The 9,873-nt window shown below is 32.0% G+C and overlaps 1 protein-coding gene across 1 annotated transcript; it reads right to left on the bottom strand.

The window, feature by feature from the left end:
* Positions 1-3,894: 3,894 nt before the first annotated feature.
* Positions 3,895-4,917, bottom strand: LOC114336071 (anamorsin homolog). The gene has a single exon (XM_028286394.2). It carries the CDS (start codon positions 4,661-4,663, stop codon positions 3,932-3,934), a length of 732 nt encoding a protein of 243 aa, XP_028142195.2. The 5' UTR covers positions 4,664-4,917; the 3' UTR covers positions 3,895-3,931.
* Positions 4,918-9,873: the final 4,956 nt, after the last annotated feature.

Below are 9,873 nucleotides of genomic sequence, written 5' to 3'. Positions count from 1 at the left end.
CATTGTGCTACTCCAGTTCACCTATTCAGGATAGGAGTAAAAGATGACCCATATTGTGACTGTGGCCGAGTTGGGTCCTTAAATCATCTGATTTTTGAGTGCCCTATAAATATGTCACCCAATTTTGACCTATATAAAGAATTAGCCAAGACAAATATCCCTACTCCCATTGAAATTTGCCTACTTATGTCCAACCTTAATCCACGTAGGATTAACCTGATCCTTAAATTCCTTAACTTAGCCAAACTTAATTTATAAATTAATCAATTCCCAAATTTGAATTAAAAAAATTAAGAAGATAAAGATATAAAAAGATATTGGACCTCCAAATGATAAAAGTCTTAACCCTTATGGTATAATATTGCCTTTCCTGTAGGGACTGTCTGGCCCTATACGAAGATGTACTGCTAATATATATTTAAAAAAATTGAGGCTTTAACATATATATTTGGAAATATTCGACTGCCCAGAGCAAGACAAGAGTATTTCCCTGGTGTAAGCTGGGCGAATTATCCCGAGGGATATAACCCAATAAAGGAAGAAGAAGAAGAATATTTTAAAATACCCTAAATAAGGGTCACATTAAAACAAAACGTTTTCGGATTAAGAAATCCATCATCAGTGTTTCTAAAAGCCAAAAAATAGCATGCCGCTGAGCCACCAAAATGTTTTGGGTAAAAACCCTTTAAATATGAACAATTATGTTATGTTACGTTATGTTAATATAATAGTTTAAGGATGTTGCAGATATGCCTGGATATTACCCAGGGCAACACTAGGACTCTTCCCACGTAGTTGGAATTTTTCTTTGGAGAATTAAAACCTCACATATTGGATTTCAATGGCCAATTAAAGATATCTTTTAAAAGTCTCAAGACATTAAAGACCATATTTTTTGGTTGTACCTAAATAAGATATCTTAAAGATGACCTGTGCTGTATGGGCAGTTCTTTTACATTCATACGAATATTGCCTATGTCCATTGTTTGATCAGATATTCCCTTGTACGTAACAGTGTTTCTGAAGTTGTTTTGATCTTTAGAAAATGTAAGTATTTAGTAAAGTAATTTATTTAGTGCTCAAACGCACAAGTGCTCGAACAACTAGGAAAACAATGCGAAGTTTTAAATTCCATAAAAATCAGGAAGTTGGAGTACTTGGGGCACATCATGAGAGGTGAAAAATACGAACTATTAAGGAATATAATGCAGGGCAAAATCAAAGGCAGAAGAGGCGTATGAAGACGTAAAATCTCGTGGCTACGCAATCTCCGTGAATGGTTTGGATGCAGCTCAATTGAACTGTTCCGGCGCGTAACCAACAAAATTATAATTGCCAGAATGATTTCCAATCTCCGATAGGAGCGGAACTTTAATAAGAAGAAGAAGAATTTATTTAGTAAAGTAAGTATTTATAAATAAACATATTTTGATTATTATTAATATGGATATAGTAATGCGGCAATAACTGTGTCATAACGCACATACCTAACTAACTAAACTTTTTAAAGTTTTGGGGAATCTACGTTTTAAACTTTAATTTGAAATGAAAAATCGTCTGAATTTGAAAATGATTTAATGACTGAAAAATATTAAAGTAAATAACATTATAAACGAAAAACTTTGTTAAAAAATTATTAAAATGAAATGAAAGTTAAAAAAAAAGTACAAAAAACATTATTTTTCGGCACTTGTCGGGTTTTGGCTGTACAAAGTTAGTCAACTTTAAGGTCACTTTGATCATCACTCTCATCCATATCAGGCACTTGTCTTGTTATGGCAGAACTAGAATATTGTAAATGATAAAATGTTATTTTATTTTAAGAGACAACTGCACATAATATATGTTTTTGGCTGAATAAAAGTGTCATCATTGGAGTTAGTTTTTTTGAGACTCTTCTGTTTCCCACATTTAAAATCTGTTCACCAGTACATTCTTTGATAATTATTAAGTACAAAGGTGTAGGGGAGATATGCCTGAGACGGCATACTTTTTTTTTAATGTTTTGTAATCGATAATCGATAGAGTTAGACATGTAATAAAAATCAAAGTCAGTGCTAGGAACATTTACATAAATATAACATTATTTTCAGGTTTTTCGAGAATGAGATAATGAAAATAAGAGGCCATTACAAAAAATGCAAGCAGCATCTTCCTCGTCACTTGTCTCAACATCGACGGAATCGATTTTGCCGGTTCGAATTCCTCTTAAAATGACCCATAACTGTAACGACAAACTTCAATCATATAATATAACAAAATTAATGCAGTGTAAAAACGCATAAGGGTGAGATGGCATACCCGGTAATACTATATATATTATTTATCTATGGGCATACCTATGCCATCTAATCTAATCTAATTTTTCTTAAGCACATTTTTAAGATATAAATCGATACAGGCGTGACAGGCATAAGGTAAAGGAACATCACAAAATTTAAAAACTTAACTCAGGTGTAAAGACTCGTGAATTATAATGTGATACAAAAAAAGTCAATAAATATTTTGTCTTACTTAATTAACATTCCAAAGGCTACTGCTGTCAAAATAAAACTAACATGCATAAGTTCAACAACGTTGACAAATTTTAACTTGAGGAACTGAAAACTGTCACACTAGGCACCAAATTTGGAATAGTTTACGAAAAACGCGTGATATGCCATCTCAGCCAGTATGCCGTCTCAGGCATACTTCCCCTACTTAACTTAGAATAGACAAAAAAGTGGAGTTAGCTGGTTTTGGCAGTAAGCTGATGATATTATATACCTTATAGGTACCTCATTCAATGTAAGTTTATATACTTAAATATCTCTCAACGCAGCCAATGTGTTAACTGAGATAATGAATAACAAAGTGAAGGGCTTACGAAAAATACAATGGATTCATTTTGAAAAGTAGACACCTTGCATATTGTTGTATCATGATACATTGTCAGAAGATTTTCCCTTTAGCACTGTTAATTTGAGAAAAACTAAAAGGGTGGGATGACCTGCAGAAATTCTATCAGTCAACGAACTTCTGCCTATCCACCAAGGTCCCATCAAAATAAAACTCCCAAAATATAAAAATTTGTTGAAACTTTCACCCTTATACCTCCCTTTCACCACAATTTTTACCATAATTTAAGCTAGGACGAAGGTTGGAATCATGAAACCTTTAATAAACCACAACATGATAGAAACTCCCAAGAATTGGAAGTAGATATTCCGTTGGAATATGAAGAAAACACTGAACTAGACCTGGTCTCAGATTATGATGAATAACAATAAACATATGTTTTTTTGAAGAATACAATCTTTAACATACAGAGACCAGTGCAAAATTTAAAGCAGAATGGTACAAGTCCAAACGTTTTTTCAAAATGTCAAATATTTTGAATAAAAATAAATACTAAAAAAATCTTTTACAATTAAATAAATACAATGTATAAAATGAATTAAAAACAAGTCCATATGTGATTAATTTGCTGCAGAATTTATCTTGTAAAATTAGGTAACTTTGACTTCGTTTTTTTCTCAATTAAACCATTTTATCACTTACCACTTAATATCTAAATCTCTCATAATTTTCGCAAACTCAATCGACTATAGGTGGCAGTGCAGTTGCATGAAAATGGCCAATGTAATTGGGATAACATATTTTGGTATAATTAATATTGTTATTGATGTAATTAATTATCCGACAAGTTTCAAACGACGTTCATATAAAGGTTAACGGATCATTTGTTTATATTTTCATCCCAATTCCTCTAGTTCCAAATAAGCAGCAGCACCCTCGCTTGAGCTCGTGAATACAACTGCCATACATTGTAGGATTGTGACAAATTTTATACTAAGTAGAAATAAGTATTTGAAGAGAAAATACCTTGTTATACTTTATGAATAAAAAATCAAACAGGCTTTAATCCTTTATTTTTAAAAATATACACATTTTAAATATCATCACTTAGCTGATTTCCAACTAATTGAATTTTTTCCCCTGGCTTGAATGCTGGCATTCCCAAATATGGGCAAGAAGCACAACGAAAGGCATCTCCCAGGTAACAACTACCACATGATGATTTAGGTGCATCCTTTGTGTCTATTATCGTCTTTCCATTTACTTCTTGGGCTAGTTCATCAGCTAATCCACATGAACAATCTTTACATGCTTTTCGTTTCCCAGTAGTTCCACAAACTCTCAATGAAGCCGAATCTGGTTTTTGCAAGTCATCCTCATCTAACAAATCATCTGGATCAATTGTTTCATCATCTGCATCATCCAATTTCCACACTGCTTGGTTCAATTTTGGGGGAAGTTTAATTTGGGCTGACGAACGAGACTTAAAACTTGGTTTGTTTGCTACTAAACAATTGTCATGGTCTTTGACATTCATAAACCCTTTCATAATTAGATTCAATTTTGTCTCTTCTTTGTTTGAAATTTGTGTAATTATGACATGCCCACCTGGAACCAACAATTTGAAGACTGAACTAATTAATTCATCATCGGAGTTGCAACATATAGAATGAACTGATTCTTCCTTTAAGTTGGAAATTTCTTCCTTTGAACAAACTCGTGACTTCTTAAAACTATTCTTTAGACTCTTGAATTCATCCGTTTCATCAAGTCCATGTAAAATTAAAATTTCATGTGCTGAAGTTACATCTTCCAACGATCCCATTTTATTATTTAATTACTCTGTTTTCGATTTTAGGACAAAATTATTGTGGGCTACGTGACTACGATTTGTATTGAGAAATGCACAAACGGCACAAACTTCGAAAATGAAAATACGAATACGAAATATTTTTTACATTCAATTAGACAACTGACCGATGTCTAAATGTCAACAGTCAAAACTCCAATCTTTTGTTTCATGATGAAATCAAAAACGCTGGGTCTAGGTACACGCTAACGTGTACGTAAATAAAAAATTAGGTTACACGCGAATTAAACAGTAGGTTTGTTCCAACACGACCGAGAACCGTCACGAAACGGTAACGCTCCTGCGCAGTAAAGAAAATCCGTTCCAACAAAAATATGATCGTCATCGGATCGTCCTTCCCACTGTTCCAACAAGAATTGTGATCTTTCGGTGACGGTTTCGTGATGATCATTTCAGTAATCGGGCAAATGCAGAATGTGCTGGTTGGACTGACTTGAGCACTAGGATTTAATTCTTTAAATTTTTTGAGCCTTTGATCGACTAAAAGCACACAAGCTGTCACCAACAAAAATGACAAATATATGATTACCGTCATGGGACGATAACTGGGCGATACAATTACGAACATGCGCAGAACAAACGGTACAAGTAGTTTCGTGACGGTTTCTGGGCCGTCCAAAAGTTCATGTTGGAACAAACCCTTTATCAAGCCAGTGACGTCATTATTTAGCGTGCACAGTGACTTTATATTTTGGTACACGCTATTTTGATATGTGTCATTCCACGAATATACGACTCTCTTGGATTATCGCGACAACGAATATTTTAGTGTACGGAAAGTTTAGGAAGTACGAAAGTATTCGTTGTCGAGATAATCCAAGAGTTTCGTATATTCGATTTGTTATTAAGGGAATGGAAATGGGGGAAGGGAAACAGAACTATTCAGATGTTTCAAACTTAATTGTAATAAATTAATGTGTATAGTCAAAGTGTATAAAATTAAATGTGTATAAAAGTATTATTCAGGTTAGCAAAATAAATATTTAGTTGACATAACATGTACGTACAAAATACTGTTAAAATAATTTTTATACGTAAGTTAATTACAGCAGTTTATAAACCAATGCTGTTGTGTTTATTTCTATTTATACAGGAAGTTGAACTTGTTACGATTTTCATAGAAAATTTTTTATAACAAATTATACGATTACGATTAGATAAATTCTAAACTCACTCTAAAGGCCGCGTCCCACCATCAAATAATTTGATCAAACTGGTATGAGCAAACTGAAAGTGACAGTTAGTGACGTCACATCCTGAGTGTTCATTGTGGATAATAATGAAAAATTTTAATTTTAAATAAAGTACAAACAAGTTAGACAACTCAATACAAAAAATTTGATCAAACTAGACTGATAGTGAGAGCACAGATTTTTAGAATTTCAAAAAAACTGCAATTGTGACGTCACTTTGACGTACTTCCGGAGTTTGCTCAAACTGTTTGATCAAATTATTTGATGGCGAGGCGCGGCCTTAACACTCTTGGTATTCTCAAGTTCGCGTGTATGCAAAAAAACAGTAAATTAACTTAACAGTGCACGCTAAATAGTGACGTCACTGACTTGATGACGTTTCGCGTGTACCTTTTTTTATTTGCGTACACGTTAGCGTGTACCTAGACACAGCGAATCAAAAATCGTGCTTTGAATCTTATGTGTTGTATGGTAGTATGTCATACATCTGACTCTGATTTTGAGGAGCGCGTAAAGATACAGTGCGGCTCCCTACTTTGCGCATGCGTCAAAATATTTACAACGTTGTCATGTTGTTTACACATTGACATCGCCGGGAAATTCAAAATGCTAGGAATCTTTTATTTTGACAAATGACATAATATTTTTGTAATGTAAATATAAAAATAACCTATAAAAATAAAATTCTATTTTGTTTTACCCTTAGACTAGACAGGTTGTCTAAGGTTTTACCTGTACCTGTAAAAGGGTATTAAGAAAATATAAGATCATTGAAAAGAGTAAAACGTTGAATTTAATTATTTTGTCAGTTAAAGAACAACATAACCATCATACAATATGGAAGTGCTATTTTAGGTTTAGATGTTTTTAAATACTTTTGCATATTATGGGTATATAAAATGACACCTTTGCAGAATCTTCAGTCAGACAGTAGTTGAAGTGCTGTATAATCAATCACAAATTGCCTCAAGAATTGTTATAGAAAGAATATTTGGCATTTTATGCAGAAAAGATTCCCCATATTAGTATGTGAAATGAGATGCAAGTTACCTTTTGTTTGAAGAATAATATCAGCTTGTATACTTTTACATAATATTGCAGTTGTTAATAGAGAAAACATTGAAATACTGGAAAAGGAGGATGCTGTTATTTAATCGAACAAGCTGTGGCAGTACCTACATTTTCAACCAGGAGCAAATCTAGTGTAACTAAATGTTGTGTGTGTGTGTGTTTGTTTTAAAAGATTATTCTCCATTTAACTCAAGCCTAAATGGTTCCCACATAACAATTTCATGTTCTTGGTAGATTCGATATTCAATATTCGATAAATAGACTATTGATTATGTATTTTAGAAAGGAACTACAACGTTAACGGGGTTTTATTGTTTCATATAGTCAATGGACTTTTAAATATGAAAAACCCGCGGAGTGCTACCATTTAAAGGGGTGAGTTTTTGAGAAAGGGGTGAATTAATCCCTAGGCACAGGACGAATTAGGGCGAGTTCTATGCACTTTTGGTACAAACACATCTGCAGGAAAATTGTTCCAGGTTAAATTTACTATCGAAACATTACATTTTAAAGTTAAAAATATTTTTTTTTACAAAAATATATTCAAAAGAAAAGCAAGAAAAAAACTTCAATCCTTACTTTTTAAAATGACATTTAGTAGAAGTCTCTATGATTTATGATTTCCAAAATATGATTTTTCAAAGTTCGCCACTCACAGCGATTTTGGCCCATTTTCCTTGTTACTTCTCAAACATTGTTCTGTAACTTTTTTCTATGTAGCTTTAGGTATATGCAATGTTACATTTAATAGGAAAAAAGGTCAATTACCTTTAAAAAGTTTTATACTTTTAATGATTTTTGATATATTTTACGATTATTTTTAAATTTCTCATTATAACTTTTTTTATTGTATATGTAGGTATATACTGCCGTGCTTAGCAAAAACGCCGTATCTGCAAAAATCTGAAAAAATGAAATTTTTACTTTTTTCTAACCCAAATGTGCATATCTATCTTATTTGCTTACTAAAAATGACGTAAGTTAAGCCAAAACACATTAAACACACCTCGTCTTATGCCGTATCCTGTCTAAATGTATACGAATTCTTAAACTAAAATCGATTTGACTCGAATGTGATGTCTCTGCAGATACGGCGTTTTTGCTAAGCACGGCAGTATAATTGGTAGGTATATTATTGTCTAATAAAAAAGAAAGCTTATTTTATTTACTTTAAAATGGTGTATCGTAAAAAATTCTGGGACTATTTTTAAACAAGATTGGAACCCTATGGAAAACTTTTTTATTATTAACTTTATGAAAAAAAAATTATGATATAATATGCAATCATATTTTTCTAATTGAAAAAAAAAATTAAAATTTTTCTCAAATTACGGATACTCTTGGATATCCTACGGATATCGTGTTTAAGAATTGTCCTAGAATTTTTTGCAATACACCATTTTAAAGTAAAGAAAATAAGCTTTTTTATTCCACAATGTATATACTTAAACGTACAAGAAAAACATTCATAATGAGAAATTTGAAAAAGCATAACTTCCTTAGAAAGAGCTGTATAAATAACCTTATATAATAGACTATTTTAAAGGTAATTAATTTCTCTTTCTACTATTGCATATACGTAGAAATGCGCACGAAATAGTTACAGAACAATGTTTGTGAAATAATGGGGAAAATTGCCCAAAAATGCTGTGAGCGGCAAACTTAGAAAAATCTTATTTCGGAAACTATAAATCTTAGAGAATTTTACCAAACTTCATTTTAAAGAGGAAGGATGGAAGTTATTTTTCGCTAAAGCAATGCCTATACCTATATCCCTGTGGAAAATAGTTATGGGGCTAAAAACAAAATTGCTTTCTTTCGTGTTTTTTTCTTGCTTTTATTTTGAATATATTATTTTTGTAAAAAAAAATATTTTTGACTTTAAAATGTGATGTTTGGATAGTAAATTTAACCTGGAACAATTTTCCTGTAGATGTGTTTATATCAAAAGTGCATAGAACTCACCCTAATTCGCCCTGTGACTAGGGACTAATTCACCCCTTTCTCAAAAACTCACTCATTTCAATGGTAGCACTCCATGGTTTTTTCTAATTTAGAGACAGATATGAGACAATAAAATCCCGTTAACGTTGTAGTTCCTTTTAGTTCTCTTATTTTGAACATAATCAATAGCCTAAAAGGTTTATTCCAAGAATAAACTTTTACGAATATTCTAAGTAACTACATACATGAATGTGCTCAGTATATTTGGTCCGAGAATATTCTTCGAAGTATATGCAAAAAACATGAAATGTAGAATGTTTTTATAGTACATGCTATGCTTCTACTACACACATACTAAAAAGAATATATTCCGACGAATGTTGGTAGTGTATGCTTCGAACATGAAAGGAAAATCATTGTTATGTAGTATAATGTTGATAATTTGATTTTTATTGGACTGCAGTTTGTTAATAAATTTATAAATAAATAGGTATATTATATTGGTGACTGATTTGATTTTAAGTATTTTATTATTAGCAATTTATAAATACATGATATTGGTGTTTGATTTTGAGTATCCTTTAAAATTTATTTTATATCTCATTCTGTTAAAAGGCCTTCCACAACTAGCAAAAATGTATGAACAAGGAAGTTATTTTAAAGGACAAAAATAATAGAAAAATTAGCTTTATGGTGTTTTTTTTATTAATTTTTTTGACAGTATGTTTAAATAAACAAATGCTGATGACATGAAAATGAAAGTGTAATACATACTTTTGGCTCAAAACTTTATAGATTATGGGACTTATGTCCCCGTTAAACCTCGGTTAGCTAATCGGGACAGAAAAGTACCTCTTTGGGCCTCTTGCGTTGTAATATCATGTATAATCATAATATCATCATCATTGGCTCCGCAACCCATGGTGGGTCTTGACCTGTTCCAGAATCAGCTTCCTA

This window comes from Diabrotica virgifera, chromosome 2 (assembly GCF_917563875.1).
Source record: "Diabrotica virgifera virgifera chromosome 2, PGI_DIABVI_V3a".
In the NCBI taxonomy this organism is placed as follows: domain Eukaryota; kingdom Metazoa; phylum Arthropoda; class Insecta; order Coleoptera; family Chrysomelidae; genus Diabrotica; species Diabrotica virgifera.
Note: the sequence above shows the minus strand (reverse complement) of the source record. Positions and strands in the feature narration are given on the sequence as shown.

Excerpts from the sequence above, each read along its gene's own strand:
- LOC114336071 (XM_028286394.2), bottom strand. The coding sequence starts at position 4,663 with ATGGGATCGTTGGAAGATGTAACTTCAGCACATGAAATTTTAATTTTA.